Source organism: Bos taurus, chromosome 27 (genome assembly GCF_002263795.3).
Source record: "Bos taurus isolate L1 Dominette 01449 registration number 42190680 breed Hereford chromosome 27, ARS-UCD2.0, whole genome shotgun sequence".
Classification (NCBI taxonomy): Eukaryota; Metazoa; Chordata; class Mammalia; order Artiodactyla; family Bovidae; genus Bos; species Bos taurus.
This window is the reverse complement of record NC_037354.1, coordinates 33,959,634-33,987,391: the sequence shown is the minus strand read 5'-3', so window position 1 is coordinate 33,987,391 and position 27,758 is coordinate 33,959,634. Positions and strand designations below refer to the sequence as shown.

General features: G+C 44.9%; 1 protein-coding gene and 1 non-coding gene across 14 annotated transcripts in view; both read right to left on the bottom strand.

The window, feature by feature from the left end:
* Positions 1 to 27,758, bottom strand: part of TACC1 (transforming acidic coiled-coil containing protein 1) — a 130,517-nt gene that overhangs the window by 23,387 nt on the left and 79,372 nt on the right. For 6 of the 13 annotated variants that reach the window (XM_059882360.1, XM_024986377.2, XM_059882361.1 and 3 more), the window contains 4 exons: positions 12,146 to 13,070; positions 8,561 to 8,621; positions 6,130 to 6,337; positions 3,663 to 3,715 (listed from right to left, as the gene is read on the bottom strand). In XM_059882360.1, coding sequence (XP_059738343.1) covers positions 3,663 to 3,715; positions 6,130 to 6,337; positions 8,561 to 8,621; positions 12,146 to 13,070 — 1,247 coding nt within the window. Of the gene's footprint in view, positions 1 to 3,662; positions 3,716 to 6,129; positions 6,338 to 8,560; positions 8,622 to 9,834; positions 9,871 to 12,145; positions 13,071 to 27,758 lie in introns of all 13 variants that reach the window. The other 7 variants (XM_024986376.2, XM_005226144.2, XM_059882363.1 and 4 more) reach the window with 5 other exon arrangements.
* Positions 15,226 to 15,298, bottom strand: TRNAG-CCC (transfer RNA glycine (anticodon CCC)). Its single transcript has one exon. It is a non-coding gene; the product is annotated as a tRNA-Gly (tRNA).

The following is a 27,758-nucleotide window of genomic DNA, read 5'->3' as shown; positions in this document are numbered from 1 at the left end:
GCTCTAACAGGTGAGCTATCTGGAAGGGGCAGCGTTCTGTGCTGGAAGATCAGACAGACCTTAGACAGGAGTGAACACACCCAGAGGCGTGGGCTCTCCCTGGCCACCCCCGCTGCCTGGCCACACGCCACAAGCCTAGTGGCTCAAAATGCAATGGCTCTTATGAGGAATTTATAGCTGTGGCCTATTTTAGCTGCCTTTCCCGGTCCTCTAGGATTTATTTAGCTTTTTTACATTCCTCAGGCCTTCATAATGTTTCTCAAACAATACAGAAAGCCTACAGAATCTACCATCATCAGAAATTGGCCCAGCCATCTCCTCCAGGGCTGGGCAACCTAGTATGTGTTTAATAAAGATGTTAAACCAATCAGATCATTTATCACTTACATCCTTCCGAAAGGGTCCTGCTTCACATCTCCTAGTCCTTATCCCCATCCCACAAAGCATCTACCCTTGAGGATCCATGAAGACCTGTCTACAGACAGTGGGGCCCAGGGATGTCTTGGCTGCAAGTTGACAGTGAGCACAGATGCTACAAAGTAACTCTCTGTACTTGTCCTAGCGACTGGAGAATCTGGGTTCCTCATCTGTAAGGCTCATCCCATTTGTCCTTGAACCTGTCAGAGCAGGGCCCGCCCTCCCCCCGCCCCTTCTAACAGAGACACACTGTGAACTCAACGTTTGAGAAGTTCAAGGTTTCTCTGAAAAAAATAATAAACTCAATCCTAAGTGAGAGATGCTGCAGACCAGCTGCTGAGAAGTGAGACGACTGTCCTCTGGCCTTAGTAATTTCACCCTGACCGTTCCCCAGAGCTGGACAGAGGATGCAACAGGAATGCCCTTGGGAGCAACACCCAGAGGCTCACAAAGGCAAAGGCCAGACTGAACAGATTTCCCTCTCTTCTTTTTAATTAACTGATCTCTTTTTGCTGCCCTGGGTCTTTGTTGCTGTGAGCAGGCTTTCTCAAGCTGCAGAGAGTGGGGACCACCCTTCGTTGCAGAGGATGGGCTTCTCACTGCGGTGACTTCTCTTGTTGCGGAGCATGGGCTCTAGGCGTGGGGGCTCAGTAGCATGGCACACGGGCTTAGTTGCTCCCGGGGGGATTCTTTTTTTTTTTTTTGTATTTGTGCTGCGGAAGCGAGCACCTGGGTGGACCACTGGACTGCCAGGGAAGCCAGGGAAGCCCTGAACAGGTTTCTTACGTGGCGTTTTGAACATCGCAAGTTCTTTATGCAGTGTTTATTAAACATCCTAAGGAAGCAGATTAATTTCAGCCAGTTCAGCTGGGATTACTATTCAAAAATCATGACCCAGGACGTGCTCTTTGCAGGGGGCGCTGCAGAGAAACCCCCTCAAATCCCAGAGGAGTGCTTCTGTCGAGAAACAACTGTCCTTTGTGACGACCCTGACCCCAGCGTGCGTGTCCTCCTCCTGCCTGGTGTCCACAGGCCCCTCCCCCGCCCCACGTCACACACTCTGCACCCTCCAGGGAAACACGTGGGTCACAGCCCAACAGTGAGCCATGAAAACAGTTCCTGGAGCAAACAATGTGCATTAAAAAATTGTAATGGAATAAAAAAAAAATCAGAATGAACCACTGGTAGAAACATGGAAACTGTCTTGTGCAATTTGTTTTGTAAAAATACAAATGGATGTGGAGACAGTTTCCTATGTATCTATTAGTTAAGATACAAAACATGGGAATTCCCGGCCGTCCAGCGGTGAGGACTCGATGCTGTCATTGCCGGGGACCCAGGTTCAATCACTGGTCAGGGAACTAAAATCCTGCAAGCCTACTGGAGTGGCCAAAAAAAGATGTAAACATGCAGTTTTACTGTGGATCAAGGTAAAGAATGTTTCCATGACAATATCACCTACTCCTTCAGCTTCAACCATCTTAAGGCCCCTCAGATCTATTAAAGCCAAGCCACACTTTTCCTGAGCTCGTGCTGAGTGCTTCTTACGGCCTACAGGAAATGTGAACCAAGAACTGGTCACACAGACGTCTCAAGGCCACACGTCTAACACTGAACTTGTACGATTCAGCTCTCCCTGTACTCCTGGTATACTGGCTCCTATGTTCAGCAGTGTTCACTGTGGTCCAGGCTGGGATACAACAGTGAGCACAGTCATGGCCCCACCTCATGGAGGAAGCCAAGGAGGAAGCCAAAGAGAGCCAAGGGGCAGGTCCACAGAACTGAACGAAACCCCGTCTGCTTGGGCACGTATGTGATGTGGGAAGGAGGCAGGGTTCGTGCAGAAAACCAAGTCAGCAGCAGTTGAGTCTGAGCTGAGCCTAGAGACAAGGAAAGCCAATGAAACAGTTTAAGCAAAAGGGAACAACTCCAGCTTACGGAAAAGGAGGACAGAAAAACCCTTGGAAGAGGGAAGTTTGTTAGGAAACTGCCACCATATTTTAAAAGGCTGGTGGTGGCCACAGGTTTGACAAAAGTGGGTGGATTTACACTTAATCAAAGTTAATTGCACCAATAACGGATACATGGACACACTGATAGCCACAAGGCCACTTCTGACGCACTTGAGATAAAAATGCATGAACTGAATTTCCTCAGGAGGAAAACACTGCTGCTGCTGCTAAGTCACTTCAGTCGTGTCCGACTCTGTGCGACCCCACAGACGGCAGCCCACCAGGCCCCACCGTCCCTGGGATTCTCCAGGCAAGAACACTGGAGTGGGTTGCCATTTCCTCCTCCAATCAGGAGGAAACACCAGACAAGCCCAAATCGCAAGAAAGTTGACAAAACAACTGACCAGCACTCTTCAAAAGAGTCAAGGTCAGGGAGGACAGAGACAGAGTGGGAGCTATGAAAGGAGATTAAAGGAGACTGAGAACACGGGAACAAATGCCTTGTGGGGTCCTGCCCTGGATTCTGCACCAGAAAAAGGACATTATCGGGGCAGCTGATAAGACCTGAATACGGTTTACAGAAGGGATAGCAATACTGCACCAGTGTTAATGAATTCTGATAACTGTCCTGTGGTCACAGAAAAGGTTAATGTTTGAGGAGCATGGATGGGTATAGGAGGTATAGGAGTTCTCTGTACTATTTTCGTAAGCCTAAAAGTTAAAAAAAACTGGTTTTAGCTCAGTTAGCTCAAATCCAGCCTTCCTGACACCTGCCATACAGTGGGTCAGCCCTGGGGACGCACCCTGTGCAATATTCACCACAGGGGAACCATTTCCACCTTGTACCTGTGGCCAGGAAAATAACAGAAGCCATGTGTAAGTTAAAAATTCTCAGAAGCCGCATTTAGAGAGTAAAAGGAAATAGGTGAAATTAATTTTAATAATATAGTTTCATTAACACAACAGATCCAAAATGTCAACATGTCAGCAATATAAAAAGCTATCGGCATTTCATTTTCCTTTCTTTTTGGTACTTCGGCTTCAAATGCTGGCTGTACTTTACACCTGGGGGACATCTGGGGACATTCAGCTACCGTCTGAGTGCTGGTGGTCTCGCTCAAGACACCTCAGACAGGCGCTAAGCTCCCCAGCTGAAGGAACTGAGCTTTATTTCTATTTCGTGCCCATCACCAAACACCGACGAGAATTTAACTACTGAGTTTACATGGGCTTCAAAACAAAGACTGAAAGCTCCCATGCCCACCCTGCACCCCCATGAGCCTGGGAACTCACGGGCACAGTGGATCCATCCTTCTCCATCTTCTGACATGGATCCTTCTCGGAGCCTAAAACACAGAGGGTCATTTTTATAGTCATCCCGAGAGGTGGGTGCCCTTCCTTCCCACTGAGAGACTCCAGGAAACCCCAGTGTAGGCCTGGAAGGACATCTGTGGACCCCTGAACCCCAGTATCTCAAGACCCTTAAAGGCACACTGCATTCTGTTGACCCCTGTGCTGTGTTCAAAGTCCAGAACGCCCAGAGGGAAAGAGGCACTCGGGGCCAGTCGGCCACGGGCAGAATCGTGTCCTCAAGTGGAGAGAACGGCAAGACTGCCCCCTTGTGTCCATTAAGAGTTTTGCAAATGAGCTATACTAACCACAGGATCATTTGGCAAAAAGGAAACCGTAACACTGAAAAGTATTTATTACCAAATTGAGGAGAGAATCTAAATTCCAGCCCTGAAGGGTACCCTCAATGGAATTAATGTAGCAGATCAAATTTTAAAAAAAGCTCTAAATTTTGATGCCTGGAAACGCAATATCCTCTCCACACCCTTCAAGCTGGTTTCCTCATTCTCACTCTACCACGGGAGTCAACATTTACAAAAAACCAACACTATGCTTTTTCTAATTAAAGGTATACGCATCTGCCGAAGAATTTTAAATATGGAAAAACACACAGAACGCTAAAGCTACAATCCTCCACCTACAATCACAAATTATTATTTTAGGGCACTGTCAAGAGTGAATTATTCAGAACACAAATGGGACCATTGGTATTCCACTTAAAAACTCGATACTCAAAAGCCCTAATTCCTCAAGACAACCCTGCCTCGAGTTCCCACTTGCCCAGGACTCATGGAAAACTGCTGGGCATTTTAGCCGTGCAGCAGGTTCCTTCCCATCCCTGTGAGAGATTCCCTGGGGCACCTCTGCCTATGTATCCATCAGGACCCAGCCCAAAGGTGACCCCTGGGAACAGCTCAAGCACTGTACACTCACACCCTCCCACCCCATGCCACCGGGCCTCTGCTCACTACTCAGTCATCAACAGGGTTAACAGGAGTAGCTGTTCTATTAGCAGAACCCCAGCTCTGTAAGCTTCTGCCAAAGCAATCTCCTCCTAGTGAGGAAGGGCGTAATTCAACAGATACGGACAAGGCCCCTACACCAGGGAAAACTTGAAGATGAATCATTCACAGTTCTTAACCTCAAAGAGTTATCGAAGATGACCTTCTGTAACTACTACAGGGAACAGGAACAGAAGAAGAAATGCAGTGGGAACCAACTGACTTTTCTGAGACAGACCTGCAAGGAAGGGCAGAATTTCTACAGGGTGAGGGTGCAGAAGAGTATTTCATACCTAAGAAATAAGCGTAGGCATGAGTCCTCGGGGTGAGCCTGAGTAACAGGTAAAGGGGCACAAGGGGAAAAGGCAAAAAGGGTCTTTGTGGAAAATGTCAAAGCAGAAAGAGGCCTGGGAAGAAATCTGGAACAGTCCTTGGAGTGCTTATTTTACAGACGGGAAACTGAGACCTGGATAGGGGTGGGGGTGGGGGTGGCTGGGGAGATAACTCTTGCAAAGTACAGATTTCCACCTGCTTCTCTGATTTGATAGATGATGATCTTTTAAAATCTGAGTATAAAAGCCCCACATTAAATTACGTTGCTGAAGACACTAAGTTTCCAATAATGGTTAATGAAGTCAGGAACATGGTGCCAAGCACTTTACAAATCAAGGTTAAGGCCACAGATACAATCTGGGACCTGGCAAAGGGCCTCGAATCTAGAATATTCTAAAGTGGAAAACAGCAAGAAGCTTCAGCACAGGGAACTACCTGTGCTGCCTGATATAAAACAGATAAACAATAAGGACCTACTATATGGCACAGGGAACTATATTCAATGTCTTGTAATAACCTATATTGGAAAAGAATCTGAAAAATAAATATACACACACATATATATTACATATATATATAATTGAGTCACTTTGTTGTATATCTGGAGGCAACACAGCATTGTAAATCAACTGCAATTTTTTAAAAGAACACTATCTAGTGAGGAGACATGAGTTACTATGCATAAAGCCCTCTAACCTGTGCCTACATGTGGAAGTAACTATATCTGTTAGTTACTACTATGTCTATACATGAAACAAGGAACTCAAAAATCACAACATGGTTGCAAATCACTACACTGGAAGCTGTGGCCAGACTGAAATAATTTAAAGAAATCAAGCAGTCTCACACACGGGCGTCTCCGCACACTCTGTCACACTTATCCACATGTTGCCTGGCATTCCACGGATGCCCCTTGGTGTCTCCTCTCCAGGCAAAGAAGCAAAGCACAGACCAGCAGTCTAACCTATCCTTCAGGGGGCCCGGTTCTCCAATCGCTCTAAGCTGCCTCCTTGCCCTAGGCTTCCAGGCATTTTTATGCTTATGTATGTAAGAAAGATGAAGATTTGCTTCCGTACCTGCTTCTGAGGATGAAAACGCATGATTTATGGCAGACACGGGAACATTGGAACATTCAAAGTACTCCAGGTCGTCCTCTGGCTCACCTTTCCCCTCGGCCCCAGTGGGTTTCTGAACCGATGATGTGGACGCCAGCTTCTCCTCATCAGTAGCATGACCGTCCCTGTTAGAAATGTCTGAGATCTGGGAGATCACTGCTCCTTCATCCTGGGAAAGGCAACAGAGGCGATGCTACATTTAGGAGGGAAACTAACGTGTCAGGAACGGCGAAGCAGCCACCATTCTACAAGATGCTCTCCACGGACCTGGTACCAACCAAGGAAGAAGCTGCAGCCTCTGAACCATGGAAGGTGTATTTTCTAGGGCTTACCCTCTGTGATTCAACTTCAGGGTTTGAAAAATTAGGTTTTTCTAGCCTAAATTATAAGAAGTTTAAGTGGCCCAAGGCAGTGGTTTTCATATTTTTTGCTCCAATAGTTACTAAATTTCTTGGGAAATTTTATGTAATCCATTGTATTTCCAGGTGTTATCTAAAACCTTTAAGTATGAGTTTAAACAGTCCCAAAGGATATAATATCTGCTATATATTATTTGCTTATTTATCTTTCCTTCCAGTTTTAGTCAGATATAACTGACATACAGTACTATATAACTTGAAGATGTACAGCATAATGACCTTACACACATCATGAAATTATTACAGTAAATTCAGAGAACATCTATCCTCTCATACAAATACAAAATAAAGGAAAAAATTTTTGTTCTATTTTAAATATTGATTTGCTTATTAATTCAATTTAGTTACTCTAGTGATCCGATACTTTATCATCTATTTAAAATTGAACATAAATATGCTCTTAATGGTCAGAAATTTACATCATTCCTTTTCCTCTCTAAATTTGTATTTCCTCTCTACTTCCATTAAGAAATTATCCCAAAGAAATGTATTTGCATGCCTGAAAGTCTTTTAAAGTTCTGCTATTATATTTATTTAAAAAAATTTTTTTCTACAAGCCTAAGTCTTTAAGTGTCAACATTTTTTTTCTTCTGGAGAGTTATTTCATTTACAAATGCACAATTTATTCTAAAAATATTAGTGTTTGGTAAATACAGTCAAACACAAAAGTAAATTTTTAAAAAATGGAAATTATAACATTTTGTTGCACCAATTTTAAAAGTAATTTTACAAAGTAATATGTGTTATTTTTCTGAAGTAAGTCCACGGTAAATTTTTCATGTGGATAATTTTCAAATTATCCTACTATATAGCACAGGGAACTCTGCTCATTGTTATGTGGCAGCATGGATGGGAGGGGAGTTTGGGGAAGAATGGATACATGTAATATGGATGGCTGAGTTCCTTTGCTGTCTACCTGAAACTATCACAACACTGTCAACTGGCTTAATCTAATATAAAATAAAAAGTTTAAAAACAAAGGCAAACAAACAAAAGGTAAATTTTTCATGGTTCTTTTTGCCTGCTCTTTAGCAGCATTTGAAAGTGGATAGTTCATACATTTGTAATAGATGAAAAATCAAATTGCAAATCTCTTTTTCTTTAATCTTAAACTATGTACCAAGTTTTTGGTCCTGTGTAAGTTGAACTTAAAATGCATTCTATTAATCAATGAATATATTTCTGTAATGGTTATACTGAAATAAAATTTTAAAAAGGAAAAAAAAGCACCTCACTGCAATCAAATGGGTCTGGGTTTGGGGGGGTTTTATTTGTGTTTCCCAATTAATTCATATAGTCAAGGATAAATATTTACTGCTAGAATGAAACAAAGGTCAGCATCAATTTTATTCCTGTTTTCCATTTTTATAATCAATTAGAAGCCGGAAGCCTTACTAAAATAAATAAGTGAAACAGAAGAAAGTTTGATAACAGAACCATCTCAATTCTTTGAACCCCTTTCCAAGTTATGTACCAAAAAATTCTATCATCAATAATTTTCTTTTTGATGGAGATATAAGTGACATATATCACTGTGTCAAAAGTTATTTTTAATCATCTATCAGCTGACAATTCAGGTTCTCCCATTTGGTGGAAAGCAATGAACTGGAAAACCATCTGACTTTTAAAAATATATTATCCAGTCATTGCAGTCAATCACCTTAAAATTTACACCAACATTTCAAGTCCCTCTTTGGTGCTCAGAGGTTCCATATCCAACTGTACAGCAATAAGACAGAGAATGGGTGAGAAGGAACGTTTCCCCCAAAAAAGTGGGAACAAAGTAACTGTGAAGGAACAGGGTTCCTTTGTCTTATAGGACCCTTTCTCAGATCCACTTAGGAAGTCAAGGGACTGGGAACTGGCTTCCTTAAAGCGGAGTACTCAGATCCCACTGGAAAAATCTTCGTTAGCCACCACCCTCATGGGGAACACTGGTCTAAGAGATAAGCTGATGAAAGGGACAGACTTACCTGAGAACACCCATCCAAAGCAAGAGACTGGGCTTCATATTTCTTCACCTTACAGCCACTCCTGGGGAAAAACAAACAGAACGCCAGGCTGGTTTGGCATCACACAGACAAGCTCCCAAGCCGTGAGATGGAGCAGATAGCGGTGTGTGCAGAAACCAGCCAAAGCGCACAGCCCCACACGAGTCACACCACCACACATCAGAGACGGGAACACCTTCCCGCCTCTGAATCCTCTCCCGAGAGACAGGGCAAGCGAAAACTGTAATTCAGTGATCCCCTCGCTTGTTTCTGCAGGATGCTAAACACCGACTCTCGGGCCCCTATGGTTTTTAACTGCAACAGCATTCCCAAGAGCAGCCCCAGCACCTGGAGACGGCGGGTCACGTGATCCGCGCTCACCTGGCTTTGACAGTCACCAGAAAAATTACCACGCCGGACCACATTCTTTAAAAATTCTTTATTGTGCTAAAAGCCACAGAAGTCCGGACCTGTGTGCTCACAGAGGGCCGTGGGTAACAGAAAATATGAAGATAAAAATATCTGAGCAATCTGTTACCACTCCTATTCAGTAGTAAAATAGAAAATGAACATCATGGCCAGAACTGGGGACACTCACACCGCCTGCTATGTTTAAACTTGCATGTGATTTGTGATCTGAAGACTAGTCCAGATTTCGTTCTGTCTTAATGAACCTAAAACTTCCAATACCACCACTCTGACCCCGCCCCCCATCACCAAATTGCAAGTTCTTCTTGTCTCGTGGGACAAAAACAAAGACCAGCATACATGGTACCAGAATATGGACCCTCCACCTCGTCAGTGCCTGATTTTCTTTCCTAATGCCTGAGTGTCACCATGCTACCAAACTCAAGCTGAGCTGACTCAGGAAAATGTATCCCCTGTGCTCCAAGGCGGCAGCCTTATCCTATCAAAAAAGTCAACTGTTCCTGACACTAAACAGCACAGCAGCTCCTCAAACCACCGCGGGGATGACCAGGCGGCCAAGCCAGCACACAGCATCACAGCGCCACACGGGGCGTGCCAAGCCAGGGACGCAAGCTCTCGCACCTAAGGTGGGAGGGCCTGTCTCCAAGCCTTTGAGTACAGATGGCAAGGCTAAGCTGACTCATGAAGTGGCAAATGAAATGCGAAAAGTCATCAGAAGATTCAACTCAGAAAGGGAAGCCAACATGCTGTGGAGGAGATGGTCCAGGAAGGGTGGGGGAGGAACTGCCAAGGATCCCGGGGGAGCCAGAAACAGCAGGAGTACTTACAACAGAAAACAGAGAAATTTCACTTGTTCAGTAGTCCTGATGCACCAACAAAATTAGAGACGGGAAAGAGACAGACAGATGAAGAAAAAAATCATGTAAAGCCTGGAATATTTATCTCTAGTCTGGCAGACGTAAAGGCTGCAAAGTTCTATGAGATGAGACAGAAATTATAAATGTCAGATTCGTCAATATGACCACTAGTGAGTGAATGACTCTCAGGAGGAAGAGAGTGGTGGAAACACTCAGAAATGCCACACAGTCAAATTTAAGGATGAAAAGTAAACTATCAAATAGTTGTAAATGTTAAAAAAATAACATTACTGCTGAGCATGTTTACTCTTAAATGTCTAGTCATCCAGATTAAAGACAATCAATGCATGAATAAAAATATAATTGAAAATATATCTCCTTAAACCTGTCAGTGTCTATCACTAAGAAACTCAAAGTGACTTTACCTAATTTATCTTATTTGCCTGACAAAATCCCAATCATAGGATGATCTGTTTTATTTTTTATTTCATTTTTATTATACAACAGTGACTTTATTTCCCTGTGCTATACATTAGGTCTTTGCTGTTTGTTTTATATATAGGAGTATGTATCTGTTAATCCCAAACTTCTAATTTATCCCTGTCCCCCTACCTTTCCTCTGTGGAAGATTGTTTTCTATGTCTGTCGGTCTACACCTGTTTTGTAAATAAATTCATTTGTATCATTTTTTCAGATTTCACATACTAAGTGATATCATATGATGTTTGTCTTCTTCTATCTGCAAAGTCAGTAAGATTTTGATAGACTTGGCCAAGATTTAAATATTATTTGAAATAAAAAAAAATTTTTAAGTTAGAAAAAAAAAAGATTAGTAAATAAACTTTAGCACACATTAAACTGTCTTTATACTGGATGTCTCTATATTACAGGAGAAGAACCTGAGATGTCAGCCGTATCATCTTTTAAGAAGTCACACAAGGACCCTGTTATCAGAACTTCAAACTCTGCTAGGTGCTACCTACTTCTACCTCTTTACTTCCACTCTTTTCTACAATAATGGAATTTGCTAAATAAAACCCCAGAGTTACACAACAGGTCGAGCATCTTTCTCCTGTGGAAAGAAGGAGACAAGAGTCTTGGTTGCGTAAGAGTTTTTTTTTTTTTTTAATACATAAGGTATTTTAGACCAAGAAGTTCATTCATCAAAAACAGATTGGGAGGAAAACGCTAGCAAGTGAGGGAAGTATGGCTGGGAGAGGGTAGGTACTTCTTGCTACCGAAAATAAGATGTAGGATAAACCTTCCTCCCTTTGGATTTAGTTTTATGCCACATGAATGCACGGGCTACACACCTTCAATAAGCAACTGAAAGAGAGGCTCCCAATGAGCCCTTATCAACCCTGAGAGGTAGGGTCACTGATATTTAGAGGACCCCATATTAGAAAGCACCTAGGCAAAGACCTGGCCATCGCATCCCCCAGGCCACAGGTAACCAGATACAGGTAACTAACCTGAGCCACAGAAGAGCACCCTGAGGACACCTGATTAGTAATATTTTTTGGCAACTGTGTAACTGCCCGTCTGGCTCAGCAACCACTTAACAATGAAAGAACAGAGCAAGAATGACAGATGACCTTTCATTCCCTTCAGACCTGGTGGGGATATTCTGAGGCTGCTGAAGATGTGAGTCAGATTCAGGCAACTGGTTAAAAGATTCTTGATTCTTTTTGGAAACTCACTTCCTTACTGATAAGAGCCAGAAGTCTGACCAGGAGACATAAGAATTCACAGTAACTCTGAGTGGTAGGTTTGTTTTCAATAGGAATCACAGCTTTCTGTTCAAGTGAAAAGACTTCTATACGCCCCTTCCCCCACGTTACTGACACTACACGGGCAACCTGCAGGCCTGGGAGCTTTGTTTCATCCAGAGAATCTGCAGAGGGTGGCTGGCACTGATCCTTGAGTTCTGTCTATGACACCCCGCAGCTCAGACAGGATTTCTGAAAACCATCAGATCTCTACCTGCCTAGCTCATGATATTCTTTTTTTTTTTTCTTTTTAAAAGCAGGAAAAAACATATCCAAGGTTAGGGGGGAAAGAACTCAGCAGAATAAGCTGAGGATTCGGAAGCAAGGCAGACATCTAAAAAGGAGACCTCTGGCATCTCTGATTCCACAGCAGAGTCAGGCACAACAGTGAAGGCTGCGTCAGAGGCTACAAGCTGTGTGTCTGCCCCGGGGGGCCTCCCCGCAAACCAAAAGCAGTGGCCAGACTCTCAGAGAGGACACAGAACACAACGCCCACGCCCGGCCCCACTCACGTTATTAAACGTGACTTGGCCTTCTTGGGTGATTCTAAGATTTCATTAACTTGATTACCGGCGGGAGAATCAAAGTCACCGCTGGCGAAAGTCATACTGGGTTTAAAGGGATCCGAGGACTCGTCAAAGAGGTCCGGGTCAAAGCGGTAGGAGCCCTGGGCGGAGAGCGGGGGCGAGTGCTGCCGCGCCAGGGGGCCGCCGCGGGGCCGCAGGGTGGGGCTCGCCCCGGGGCCCGGCTCCGGTGGCGCCTTGGCGCCATGAACCTGCGGCATGACTCTGCTGCCCGGTTTCCGGCCAGGCTTCCTCGGGAGGGCTCTCCTGGACTCCACGGTCTCCGTGTCTTCGGCGAAATCGAATTCGCATTGCAGTGGGGGGCTCCTCGCATCCTCCGGCTGCTCGGCCCCCGAGTCGTGGGCATCTCCGCCTGGTGTTTCCATCATCTCAGGGGCACATTTCTGGCTCCCGGCCTTCCCATCCTCCCCGACAGGACGCATATCCTCCAGGGCAGGGGTCGCTTCCGAGAGCTCGCTGCCCAGCGCCTTCTTCCGCAGGGGCACGGGCCGTGGCTTCCGCAAGCGGCTCCGGCCGGCCCCGGGCTCTGGACGAGGGCTGCCCGCCCCGGGGTCGGCTTCCAAGGCAGCGCCCGCGGTCATGGCCTCGTTGTCTTGCACGCCCACGGCCGGGCCGAGGAGCGCGGCTGTGCCGGGCGCCACGGGGACGTCCCCGCAGTTCCTGGATTCTATGGAAAACGGCCTCACGACGGAGATCTTGCTCGCGTCATGTTCGGGCTCTTCTCTGAAATCCTTGACTGGGCGAGACCCGCCAGCGGGCGGCGCTGCCTCCTGCCCTGAGGGTCGAGAAGCAGCCGCAGATGAACAGCTTCCAACCACTTCAGCCACCAGCTCTTCCTCCTCTTCTTGTGAGTCTGAAACAAAACACAAAAGCTGTGGGTCAACAAATGACCTTTCCGGCATTAGTGAATCTTCTCTACTAGCTGAAGCCACACAGACAGATGGCAGGCTCTCCCCATTTTGCTTTTACAAGCATCCCTAAGGTTCTGTATGGATGGTGGTGAGGCCTGAAAGGGGACACTGGTGCTACGCTCTAAAGGATGCCTGTGTATTACCCAAGTCATGATGATAATAATTTACTAGGACTTCCTTGGCGTTTGGTGGCTAAGACTATACACTTCCACAGCAGGGCACATGGTTCAGTCCCTGGAACTAAAGATACCCCATGCTATGCACTTCGGCCAAAAAAAAAAAAAAAAGTTATACAAATAACAATTATACCAAACAGAGCTATTTAAGAAAAGGTGAAGTAGATCATGGGCCCTCTGCAAAGCATATTAAAATGATGCTGAAATTCCACAGGTTTAAACAACTGGCTTGGAAGAAGCTTTGGACCCTGACAGCTCACAAACAGGGATCTCATCTGGCACAGACATGGTTCCCAGGCACTGCCTGAGAGGTTCAGGGTCTGGATTTTATGCAGCAAATGGATTTTAATCTCTGGAAGTTAAAAATAAGAATTCCTTCTTCCCCAGGATAGAATTTAAATAACTGGACTGTTTTAAAATTAAATGAAACACTCATCATGGTCTGCTCAGAATAACTTCTCTGTACATGTAAAAACCAAAAGAAGCAAATAAAAAAGCTAATTAGAAAAAGCAGAGATAGCAAAGTGGTTTCAGGAACAAACACTCCTTATTTTACTAAGACACAAATCATAAAACCAGTAAGTTTTACTTCTTTAGAAGCTTTGTCTCTCAGCTGGCCAGGAATTCTCTCAAATCATTTGTGAAAATGAAAGATCCTTTTTAATTGGGGTCACACCATCCTAAAGGAGATCAGCCCTGGGATTTCTTTGGAAGGAATGATGCTGAAGCTGAAACTCCAATACTTTGGCCACATCATGTGAAGAGTTGACTCACTGGAAAAGACCCTGATGCTGGGAGGGATTGGGGGCAGGAGGAGAAGGGGACAACAGAGGTTGAGATGGCTGGATGGCATCACCAACTAGATGGACATGAGTTTGGGTAAACTCCGGGAGTTGGTGATGGACAGGGAGACCTGGCATGCTGCGATTCATGGGGTCACAAAGAATAGGACACGGCTGAGCAACTGAACTGAACTGAACTGAAGGAGAAACACTGCTACCAACAAGTTGTGTAAATGAGGGTATTTCTTAAAAGCACAAATTAAGATAGTGCTTTCCTGACTTAGGTATCTGAAGTGACAATAGAATAGCAGCAAAAACTGAGTAAACTGGTTATTATCATAGTATCTCATGATTTAACAAAAACTCAGAAATGACCATCTAGTCATACTTCCTAATCATAATCCAGGATCAAAGAGCTGAGTATCACTGGGAGAGGTTTTGAAAGCACTCACACATCTTTTTACATGATTCCTTTATGGTTGCAACTGGGCAGTACATTTACAAACTTTTCTGCACAGATACTTCAGATATTCTACTAATGTTCAATATGTCTTGTTCTTAAAGATATATTTAACTGTTATTAATGCTGGTCAAGGCTATGGTTTTTCCTGTGGTCATGTATGGATGTGAGAGTTGGACTGTGAAGAAGGCTGAGCACCAAAGAATTGATGCTTTTGAACTGTGGCGTTGGAGAAGACTCTTGAGAGTCCCCTGGACTGCAAGGAGATTCAACCAGTCCATCCTAAAGGAGATCAGTCCTGGGTGTTCATTGGAAGGACTGATGCTAAAGCTGAAACTCCAGTACTTTGGCCACCTCATGTGAAGAGTTGACTCATTGGAAAAGACTCTGATGCTGGGAGGGATTGGGGGCAGGAGGAGAAGGGGACGACAGAGGATGAGATGGCTGGATGGCATCACTGACTCGATGGATGTGAGTCTGAGTGAACTCCAGGAGTTGGTGATGGACAGGGAGGCCTGGCATGCTGCAGTTCATGGGGTCGCAAAGAGTCAGACATGACTGAGCGACTGAACTGAACTGAACTGAACGCTGGAATTTTTAAAAAAAAATTTACTTTTATTGGCTAAATCGGGTCTTAGTTGTGACATGCAAACTCTTAGTTGCAGCAAGTGGGATCTAGTTCCTTGACCAGGGATTGAACCTGGGACCCCTGCACTGGGAGTGCAGAGTCTTCGCCACTGGACCACCAGGGAAGTCCCCAGTGCTGGAATTTTTAATAAAGCTCTCAATGCGTGGTATCTAGGATTGAACATACTTCAAAAGGATTTTCTTTTAAAAGACAAAGCCAATGTGGCAAAATCTTGGTTAACTGTTGAATCCAGGGCTGGGTAAATTGGAGTTTTCATTGTACTGTTTCCTCTATCGTATATGCTTGAAATCTTGCAAAATAAAAAATTTTAAAACTCAACTGCCTTACACACAGAATTTTAACAAAAATATTTTAAAGTGTACTGACAATTTAACTTGCGAGCATATAGATTCTCTATTCTTTTTCTACATATTTGAGCTGTGATGAGGGTGTTATTGTTTCTCTGTGCTGATGGGAGGTAGGTAGACAAGTAACAGTGAAAACATGCCATCAAAAACCCGGGGCTGCAAAAATCTACATGTGACAGTCTTGGTTAGAAGCCAGGCTGGGTTTGGGCATGCCTGCTCATACCCTAGCATCAGTCTGTTGAAAAAAATAAAATCTTTATTATCTCAAAGTACAGAAAGTGACTACTTATTTTACATGAGCCACAGAGAGTGTTTAAGCAGATTTACTTATAAATCAGATTTATGTTCTCAACAGCTCTAGCTGAAATGCAGGGAAGGGTTGGAAGGAGGTCAGAAAAGGAACAAACAGAACCACTAGTGTGTTATTCTGGGGCTTTGATTAGGGCGGTGCTAATGGAAGGGAAGAGACATGCAGAGCAACTGAGAAAATGAGGTGAGACGGAGAAGGTTGTAAGGCGCTGGATGTAGAGCTGAAGGAGGAGGAGGCATCAAAGACGGCATGTACGTTTTCAGCTCGTGAAACGGGATGCTGCTACTACTCAGTGAGACTCGGGGGTACCAGCCAAGGAGCTTGGGGCTGTTGGACAGGGGCTCGAGGTCGGCCCCTGGACACTGAGAGCTGTCTGGGACCCTGAAGCAGAGAAGCTGAGTAGGAAGTGAGTAAGTGAGCATAGAGAGATCTAAGCTGCAACGAATACAGGACATAACTCAAGTGATGATGTTCATGTCATTACCTTCAAAGTCACACTGGATGCTACACAACTGAAAGGTATCTCCCTTCTACACACTTTCATCTTTGAGCCTTAGCATATTTTATTCTAAATTTTTAGATAGAAGCTGATTATCTTTTTCTCTCAAAAGAAGATAAACCCAAAAAAGATTAAATAAAAACTTGAAGTGTATCTTTTGTAAATTAAAAGTAATGCTATTAATAATGATATCTGTATCTTTATTAATAACAATACGATGTCAGCTACATAGGAACACGTCCACACATCTTTAAGATGCTTACTGAAACATCTGTGACATGCTATCTGGAATTTGTTTTAAAAATAACTGAAGTAATAGAACAGAAGAAAAAGAGGATGAGGGGACGATGCGACCAAGTCTGAGAAAATCTGGACAATGATTTAACCCGGCAGGTAGGAACACAGAAGCTCCACTTTTCCATACAACATTGGGACCTGAGGACAATCAAAGAAAAACTCTTTTCTTACGTAACTTCTCTCCCAATCTCTCCTTGCCATTGAGACATTCTAAACATTTACGGTTGGTCTCTCTCACGGGAGCCCTGTCCTCTGTGTTCTTCCCCCACAGGCTGGAGATCAGTTGAGGGGAAGGGTGAGGCTGAGACAGGAGAGGACAGTGTCTCTAGCCCAGCGGCCCTGTCCCTTCTGGCAACATTTGGTCTTCATTTCCTGATTTCTTCACCATCAATCCCACACCTCCCAAAGATGGAGGGAAGACCTCTGGAGTCACCTTCTGAGTCTCTCCTAGCTTTGTACTTCTGCCCTAGTCTCCCCTATTAGCAAAGGCAGGGGCCTTCCCACTTCCCACCCCCCTACACTTGCCTCCACTCCTCCAGACCCCACCCTTCCCCATGTCTACCAGCCATGACGGATGAGGGATGAGGATGGATAAGCCTCTGCAACCTGGGGACACCTGGAGGGCTGCTGCATCCTAGAGCATGCCACCTGACAAGGGGGAGGGGAAGGCAGACAACACCCCTCACCTGAATTCAGCCCCCCAGTCTGAGCAGAAGACCGCCACCCCAGCATTTCTTGTCCAACTCTAGGCAGGTGCCAAGTGGGCAAACCTGCCCATCCAAAGTGCACTCCCTGCAGGCCCCAGCCTGGTCCAGCATCGTCAGTCACCAGGACAGAGCACCGCGGGGCAGGAGGGGGGGGGGGGGGGGCAGCTCACTGATTTAAGCCAGTGTGGGGAGTCTGTGAAAATGTAAAAGCAAAATCCAAGCTTCTCACCTAACTTGAAGTGATACATCTGAGTACGGTTTTATTTGCCTTTACGTTCTCCGTCAGCAAGCGTCCCAGTGCCAGCTGACCCTGCCTACCTGAGGCTGCCCTAAAACAGGACCTAAAGGGCAAGCACCGCACCACTAGTAACTGGAAGAAGTAAAACAGCCAAGGTGTCCTCAGGCTCCGGGTAGGTCTCCCACTGGTTAGCATGAGTTCTAACCTCGGTCTTCGGTCCTGGCTTTCATCTCAGAGCCCGTTATGTAACTAACTTCTATTCATCCTTCCATTTTTACACAAATCCTTCTCTCCTTCAGAACCTTCCTCCCAGGGGCGCTGAAAAGCTCTCTCCCTGGAATGAGTCTCATGCGTTTGGATGACTCTGACAAGCACGGCACTGCCTGGCGGCATGGTGAACAGACAGAGATGAGATCAGTGGATGATTTCAAAGCAAACACTGAGGAAATCCAAAAATAGACCGACATTTCCACTTCTGCCACGTCTGTTCTGTTAATCAAACTCTTCCTTTCAACAAGCACCCTCCCCAAGATCTAAAATGTGTGATGCATCCATGGGTGCTCTAACACAGATGCCTTTTATGCTTATTCAGGATGTAGGCTAGTCTCTTGTAAAAAGGGATCTTCCCTCCCACCCCCACCCCACCCCCACCCCCCCGCCTTTATAATACTTTTAAAAGAAAAGGCACAGAATGCCAAGATTCAAAAGGCTGAGGTAACAGCTTGACTTTCTGCTTTGCACTCTGGTACGATGAAAATATGGGCTTCCCTTGTGGCTCAGTGGTAAAGATCTGCCTGCAATGCAGCAGACACAGGTTCGATCCCTGGGTTGGGAAGATCCCCTAGAAGAGGGGCATGGCAACCCATCCAGTATTTTTGCCTGGAAAATCCCAGCTTTGCAGGCTGCAATCCATAGGACTGCAAAGAGTCGGACACGACTGAAGCGACTAAGCAGCAGTTGCAGCATGTTGAAAATATACTGGGTTCAAATACAAGTGTATGAAAAACCTTGAAAACCTCAAAAGAGGGGGAAATGCCATGCACAGAAAATATTTTTGAAACTCAGAAATGTATTCAGCTAGCATATACTGAGAACCTGCTCAGCTGGCTGCTTCCACATGGATAACCTCATTTAATAGGAAGTGAACCGCAACCACTCAGAAAACATTGTATGTTAACACTGCAGATTTGGCATTTTTCTCAAATATGCTTGACTCTTCCACCTCAGATTTTAACTTTCAGGTGAAACGCTGTCAGCAAGCTCCTTTTAGATTTGCCCATCACTACTACTGCTTCACGACTGAGCGACTGAACTGAACTGAACTTCTGCTTCAGCTAAAAGAGGTCTCGTTTATGGCTTTTTCTTTTGTGTGTGTGGACCATTTTTAAAGTATTGAATTTATTATAGGACTGCTTCTGTTTTAGTATTTTTGGTCCTGAGGCATGTCAGATCTTAGTTCCCTGACCAGGAATGGAACCTGCACCCCCAGCATTGGAAGGTGACATCTTAATCACTGGACTACCAGGGAAGTCCTCTCTTTTATGGGTTTTTAAGTATTGGACATGTGGGACTCCCCTGGTGGTCTACTGGTTAAGACTCTGCACTTCCACTGCAGGGGGCCCGGGTTCCATCCCTGGTTAGGGAACTTAAGATTCGGCATGCTTTGCAGCAGGGCCAAAAATCAAAACAAATACTGGACATGTAAAGTGATAAGTCCACCAAAATTTGAACAGGCCTCCTGTGTCAACACACACTCCGGCCTCCTTCTAACCTCAAAATTTAACCAGCATCTCACATCCAAGTCTAGGATGCAAGGTCTGACTCTGAGGCTAAAACAAAATCTCTGAACCAATACATGAAAATGAATGTCTGTGCAATAATTTAGGAAGAAAGAGTCTCAGATAAATGTTGAGGGTCCATGAAGCCCCAGAAACTCAGTGAAAAATTACATCAGAGCCTTCTCCAGGGAAGAAAATCCACAGCCTTCTCCAAAGCCTAGCCTCAGAAGCATGGAGCAGAAGCTTGTATTTCAGCAGCATGTTTAGAGCACCTCGAAGGGCTCCTCTCTTTACTTGAGAGTTACAACTTCAACTGCCTCCCCACCCCCCATCCACCCTGCCATCACCACACCAAGGTTTAAAGGACCTTTAGCTACTGGGGAAAATATCCTAACATCAAAGAACAAAGCTCACCACCTCCCAGAACATTCCAAGGGAATGCTGCGAGTGCTGTTTTAAGCAGTTTTAAGTGTGGAATGAACGTCTGAGAGGGAACACTCACCAAAACACAGATTTCAATAGTCTGTTTAAATAGGACTGAGTCACTGGCTCTGCATATGTTGACATTAAGATGGGAATGACGGGTGGGTGGCCAGGCCCGAAGGGGCACCGAACGTGTGGTGAGAGCTGGTGGGGGTAGTCCCGGCAGGGCACTGGTGTGCAAGGAAGGGGCGCTGGGACAGACCACCCCATGGGAAGTCAGGCCTCCGAGGAACAGACCTGGGTGAATACTTTTCTTCTCTGGAGAGTGGTTTGGAATTGGAGGGCAGAGTAAGGGCGGGAGGCAGCCAAAACCTGGCCTAAGTCCGCAGAGCCCTTCCCCACGCTCTGCTTAAAGGAGCCCCTCATCTCCACTATCTGCCAGTACCCAAGGAGCCTGCCCTCGGAGAAGGCAATGGCAGCCCACTCCAGTGTTCTTGCCTGGAAAATCCCATGGACGGAGGAGCCTGGTAGGCTGCAGTCCATGGGGTCGCTGGGAGTTGGACACGACTGAGCGACTTCACTTTCACTATTCACTTTCATGCATTGGAGAAGGAAATGGCAACCCACTCCAGTGTTCTTGCCTGGAGAATCCCAGGGATGGGGGAGCCTGGTGGCCTGCCGTCTCTGGGGTCACACAGAGTCAGACACGACTGAATAGACTTAGCAGCAGCAGCAGCAGCAAGGAGCCTGCCCTCAGGGGCCGCCACGCTGCCAGCCTGCAGGGACCCGGGGCCTGCACTGGCCCCGCAGCAGCCCCGTGTCTGAGGCCCCAGGAAGACAAGCGTGCACACCAGACGAGCAGGGGACGCTGGGGTCATGGCTGGACATCAGGAGATAGACTGCCTCCAGCAGGACTGGTCAGAGCAAGGCAACACGGTGGAGAAGAGGAGGGGCGAGTCAGGCACGGACTAGTGGGTTTGCTCCGGGACAGGGGAGTTTACAAATAAGACTCATGTAATCACAAGGGAAGTTAAGGGGAACACACAGAGATGGTGTGGGAATGGAGGAAACAAGTCAATATACTAACACAGCCCCAAAAGACATCAATTCTACCAAATGCAATATGTGACTTAGTTTGGATCCAATGTTAAAGACATTCTAAGGAGAACTGGGGAAGCCTGATTGAACATGGCCTGGGTTAGATGATATTAATTACGTTAACTTTACTGATATGATAACAGTCTTATGGTTAACAGGAAAAACATCTTTATGTTTAGAGATACACACTTAAATATTTAGAGAAAATGTCTCATCTTATAAATCCTTCAAAAAAAAGAAGCAAGCATGCTAAAATGTTGACTGTTGTAATGGGGTGATAAGTACATGGAGATGCATTATACTCTTCTATTATTACATGCCTACACTTTTCATAAGATTAAAAAAATAATATCTAGAAAAAACTTTCGAAGGATGTGTTTTTAAATAGTTCATCCCTTAAATTGGGACAATGGCTTATTTTTTTTTCTCTCTTATTTATCTGTTATTTTCTACTTTGTGTCTACAATTAATAGGACTTAAGATAATTTTCCACAGCTACATACAATAATACATATTTCCGGAGAGTTCAAGACAAGTTCCCTCCCTTTCCAAGCACCGTCTGCCTCCCACCCCCAGCACAACGCTGAGGAACAGAAGCCCGGATCCCTATGATCTCACCCCCGCCGGTGCCTGGATGCGGTGCCTGGATGCGCTTGACGGCTTTCTAAACCTGGTTTCAGAAAACGACCTCCAGACACAGCCTGTCACAGAAGGACGAGAAGCAATTTAAACACAGTGCTGGTGCACGATGCAATCAGACAAAACATTTCTCCAAGAACTGAAGCGGGAAGGATAATCACAGTCTGGCTATATCAGCAAGTGTAAAATTGGCAAGCAAACGGCAGGCGGTTTCAGGCAGAAACGGAACAGCACAGGCTGCGGGACGGAGCCGGAGGTGAGCCAGCTGTGCGACGGCGGAGGACGCGGGAGTGCCCGACGGCCGGACAGATGGAAGGCAGGCCCGAGGCACAAACAGATGCACCCAGCGCAGCTGTCTGCAAAGGCTCTCAGCGCGAGAGAGGGCGCCTGCCCTGCTTCCTCTCTCCTGTTCCTCCCTCCACACTCAGCAGCACCCGGCGCTTCTCCCCGCCCCTCGCCCACCCTCCATCCTAAAATACACACTCATTTGTTCAACTAATGACAGCAACACTGAAGTCACACTACATGGCAGGTAATTTTGCTTTTTTTTTTTTAACATTCATTCATTTACTTATTATTTATTTGGCTCTGCTGGGTCTCAGTTGAGGCATGTGACCTCTTAGATGTGGGATCTAGTTCCCTGACCCGGGATTGAACCTAGGCCCCCTGAATTGGGAGCAGAGTCTTAACCACTGGACAACCAGGGAAGTCCCACGTCAGGCAATTTTTGAGGGTCTCCAAATTCCTTTGTCGTTCTAATCACTGCTGTGATGAACATTTTTCTATACGTATCTTCATACTGGAAGACGTAGTATAAGAATGGCCTTTGTCCAACGTTCCTGGCACAGAGCTCCTAAAACCCTCGGAACTTTCCTGGATGACTGGAGTGTCATGCGACTGATAACAAGCCCCTTTTGATCACACCTGAGTTTAATGAGGTGTCTCAGGATGGAGGCCCCAGAAGGTGTCCAGATGGGGCCCGTCACCGGAAAGACCAAACTTGTGATGAGAAGGTGGGAACTTTCGAGAGGTGACGACTGATCAGGTTATAAGAAGCCTTAGACAGTGAGAGTCACAGGGCCCCCAGGCTGGTGAACCCACAGAGGTGCTGGCGAGGTGCCTGCCCCCCACCTGGCCCCTGCATCTCTGCCACTCACCTGTTTACAATCGCACCCTTTACAGTAAACCAGTAAGGGTATCTTCCTGAATTTTTTTTTTTTGAGTCCCTGTAGAGAATTCTAGGAGCTGAGAGGGGGTTGTGGGAGCCCCCTCCGAGCTGCAGCCAAGCAGAAGGAAGTGTGGGCAGCCTGGGGACCTGGGATGCACCTGACAACTCAGGTGAGGGCAGCCTTGGGGGACTGAGCGCTGAAATCTCCGGCGTCGATGCCAACTCGGCATTAGTGCCAGACCAGGACTGGACTGAAGGACACCCAGTCAGTGGGGCCACCCCTCAGGGAATTGGTGTTTGAAAAGACACCACATATTTGCTGTCAAAAAGAAAACCCCTCTCAACTACAAGTGCTACTTACATTTATTCACATATTTACATATACTAATAACCAACAGGTTGACCACGGGCAGTAGAGAAATATAGTCTTATCTAGTAGCAAGATGAAGGTTCTGTCTCCATGTGATGGAAAAAGCAGCTTGATTCACAATTACCCAAGGCTGAGGAACTTCACAAGGGAAACCAGGCAGACGCTGTAAAACGTCCAGCAGTGATAACCACCCCTGCATCCCACAGGAAAAAGAACAGAGGAAAAGTCTCCCCACGGCCCCGTTTACCTTTATCGCTACTAGCTGTCTGATTCCAGGTCAATGATTAAAACAAAACAACATATTGTGGTGCAACATTAAAAAATGTGTTTGAAGTAGTTAATGACATGGAAAGATGCTGGCTATATCTTATTAAAGAAACCGGTTTCTAGACAACACTGGGACCGGAACCTTGGCTTCACTTTCAGAATGACTTATCCACAGACTGTTTATTGTGTAACTATTTTCAGGCAACAAACCTTAGATAAGCACTAAATTATCCCCCAGTGTTTCAGATATATAAACAAATGACTAATATTAAGCCAATCCTCCCATTTCGAGGCCCAGAATCCTTCTTAAGCACAAAAATCTCTTCTTTCTCAAACCTAATCCCCTTCTACCCTTTCTCCTCTGTCTTCATCTCAACACAGAACTCTTGTTCCAAGTCCCGCCCCGCCTTCTCTTCCCAAGACAGAAGGGTGGGATGTATTATTGTCAAGGGCTGTTTTTGAAGGATCTCCCTCCTGACAAAAGTCTTCATAGTTAACACTACTATTTTAACTGTGCTGCGAGTTCCAGCGCTTTATTTCACATTCACAACAACCCTAAAGAGGTGCTCCTTAACCCCATCTTACAGGTGAGGGGACCACAGCTCAGAAAGGTTAGAACCAAGAGCGAGGGAGCAGGAGAGAGAAGAGGCGTGGAGCTGGGTCAAGGGTACAGGCGGGTCACGGCTCAACCATGCTACGCAGCCTCCGAATTAATTCTACAGCTGTCTTCAATCACTCAATTTCTCTTCACTCCTGAGATGACTCTTAGAAAACCCTAATAGGGCCACAAGCCCAAGAAGAGAGGTTTTGAGGTGGAGGCTCAACACTACAATAGGACACCGTCAAGTATATCGCTCTACAGGGCTACATCTATGAAGTGGGTGGGCACCTGAGTCAGGATGGAAGCAGGGGGCTGTCCGTGTCTAGGAACAAACCATCCATGTCATGCTTCTAAGTGTTCACAAGTCAGGGACGGAACCACGTGACCAAGCGGGGCTAGACATTCAAACAGGTAGGACTGGGGGCTTCCTTGGTAATCCAGTGGTTAGGACTCTGGTGCTTTCACTGCCCTGGGCCTGGGTTCAATCCCCGGTCGGGGAACTAAGATGCCACGTGGAACAGCCACAACGAAAACAAAAAGGTGGGACTATTCCTCCCTCACTGCAGGGGAGGTGATCCCACAGCTTCACACAACCCTCCGGGTTGCAACGTGTCTCATAACTGGCAAAGCTCAATCTGACAGCTGCGAGAACAGGACCCCTGGTTACCAAGGCCCTGGGGCCTGGATTTCTGAACTCTAGCCTGCAGGGTGGGTCTCTGTGATTCGGGATCAAAGGGTATATACACAGAAATAATACAAACTTGGAGGGTCTGGCGATGACAGAGAAGTTTGACAATTGTATTACTGACTGTGAGCCAAGCTGATTTGAGTCACAGCACTAAGAAATCCTACATAAAGATCCAAACCAGATGTTCAGTGTCAGCACTCCCTAATTAACTCAAACCCTTAGCTGCATCAGGACCTGAAGCCTTAAAATCAAATCATAAAATAATGTCTAAGATAATCATCTACCCAACCAACCACAGGCCCTGTGAACCTATGATGCTGCACCTGGCATGAAGTAACCACAGAATAAGTACGTGGGGCTTATAATCCCGTCAAGGAGACAAGAGCCACGCTCCAAGCCCCTTCAGAGGACAGTCAGGGATTGAGCTTAAGGAAGTTCCTACGACCTTCTCACGTGCTGGCCACCTCCCCTGTTCCTGCAGAGAAGATATCACCACTGCTCCACCTCTGGACTTGCCTTCCCTTTCTAAGTGGGTTATTTCCCCTATGAATCTGCCTCCATATTTAGCAAGAGAACTTTCCAGACTACAGTAATTCTTCATTTTTGAAAACCAACTAAGTTGTATTTTATTTTTTTTATTTTTATATTATTGGCTGTGCAATTTATAGAATTTTTAGTTCAATCCCGAGTATATAGGATTCTTAGTTCAATCCCGACTGGGGATTGAACCCGAACCCTCCACAGTGAAAGCACAGTCTTTACTGGACCTCCAGGAAGTAGCTAGGTTGTATTATAAAAGAACTTTTATTGCTGACAGAGCAGTAAGCTGGGAGAAGGTGAGGTGAATGAATGCAGTGCCTCTAAGATACAGGTTACAGGAAAAAGGAGGACATCTGGGGCTGAACCAAGCTGAACACTTGTCCTCAGGGAGGACAAGAAACAGCAGTTCTCGGGGCTGGGCAGGAGCTGAGTTCCTAATGCGGCACTGATGCCCTCCAACCCTGAAAGTGTACAAGCTATGTTCTGCTACCCCTCAAGAAGCAGGTAGACTGGCCCCCAACCACTGTAATTCCCCTCCACCCCAACCTTAGCTTATATTCCTTTGGTAACAAGGTCGACAATCTTACCCATGAAATGCAACTCACAAAGGGGGAATGTAGTAGAAATGTTAAGTTGCATAAACTGTGGACAGTGGTGCCCTGGAACTAAAAATTTACACAAATACACTACCTCACAGTCATATGGTCTTCAAGGCACTTCCATACGTACTGCTTAACCTGATCCTCAAACCAACCCTGTGAAACAGGCATGGCAGGGCTGATTAATTCTGTTTGAAAATAAGAAAATGACACTATGAATAACTGTATGTTAACAAATTTAGTAAGTTAGATATAAAAGACAAAAACTTAAAAAGACACAAATGACTGAAACTGGCTCAAGAGGAAATAGAAAAATCTGAATAGATCTAAGACAAATAAAGAAGAGTGAATTAGTAAATTAAAAACTCCCCATCATACACACAAAAAGATGTGAACCAGATTGGTGAATTTTACCAATCATTTAAAGAATAATTAACATCAATTGTTCACAAACATCCAAAGACTATAGGAAGAGTAAACACTTTCCAATTCATTCCATCATGCCAATATCACCCTGATGCCAAAACCATGCCAGTATCACTGAAAACACAAAACCAAAAAAACTACAGACTAATATTTCTTATTGAAAAGCAACACAAAAATCCTCAAAATACCAGCAAACCAAGTCCACCAACACATGAAAAGGCAAGATTTACTCCAGGAATGCAAGGGTGGTTTAACATCTGAAAATCATTTAGTGTAACATATCATAGCAATAGAATGGAAGACAAAACCCATATAATCATCTCAATATACATGGAAAAAGAATCTAACAAAATCCAATGTCCTTTCATAATTTAAAAAAAAAATTCAACAAATAAGGAATAAAAGGGAACTTCCTCTGACTTCCCTGGTGACCCAGTGATTGAGACTATGTGCTTCCGCTGCAAGGGGCATGGCTCGAGCCCTGGCTGGGGAAATTTCACATACTGCACAGTGTGGCAAAAAAAAAAAAAGGACTTCTTCAACTTGATAAAGGACATCTATGAAAATTCCACAGCTAATATCATATTTAACAGTAAAAGCTGAATGCTTTTACCCTAAGATCAAGAACAAGATAAGAGTAAGAATGTCAGCTCTCACCACTTCTAAAACTGTACTTGAAGTTCTAGCCAGGTTGATTAGGAAAGAGAAAGAAAAAAAAATGCATCCAGATTGGAAAGGAAAAGTAAAACCATCTGTATTTGCAGATGACACAACTTTGTATACAGAAAGTTCTGAGGAATCCACCAAAAATTATTATAACTAATAAACGAATTCATCAAGGTTTCAGGAAGGATCAATATGCAAATATCAACTGTATCTCTATACACCTGCAATGAAAAATCCAAAAACATAATTATGAAAACAATTCCATTTACAGCAACATCAAAAAAAAAATAAAATACTTTGAAATAAATTTAACAAAGGAAGTGTAAGATGTGTTCTATAAAAATTACAAAATACTAATTGAAGAAATCAGAGAAGATCTAAATAAATGGAAAGGCATTCCATGTGCATTTAATATTCTTAGGGTGACAATCTGCCCCAAATTTGACTATAGTTTGAACACAATCTCTATCAAAATTCCAGCAAATTTCTTTGCAAAATTAACAAGCTGATCTTAAGATTCATGTGGAAATGTAATAGACCTGGAATAGTTATAACAACCTTGAAAAAATATAACAAAGTTGGAAGACTGACACTTACTGATTTCAAAACTTACTATAAATCTACCATAATCGAAACACTGTGTTTAAGGAGACATACAGATCAATAAAACGGAATCAAAAGTTCAACTCTTACATCTCTTGTCAACTGATTTTTGTCAAGGGTGCAAAATTAAATAAAAAAGGGGGGAAAAAAGTCTTTTCAACATAGTGCTAGAGCACTGGATGTCCATATGCAAAATAATGAAGCTATATACCACTTCTTCACGATGTGAATAAAAACTAGCTCAAGACTGATCAAAGACCTAAATGTAAGTGTTCAAACTATTAAGTTTTAGGACGAAA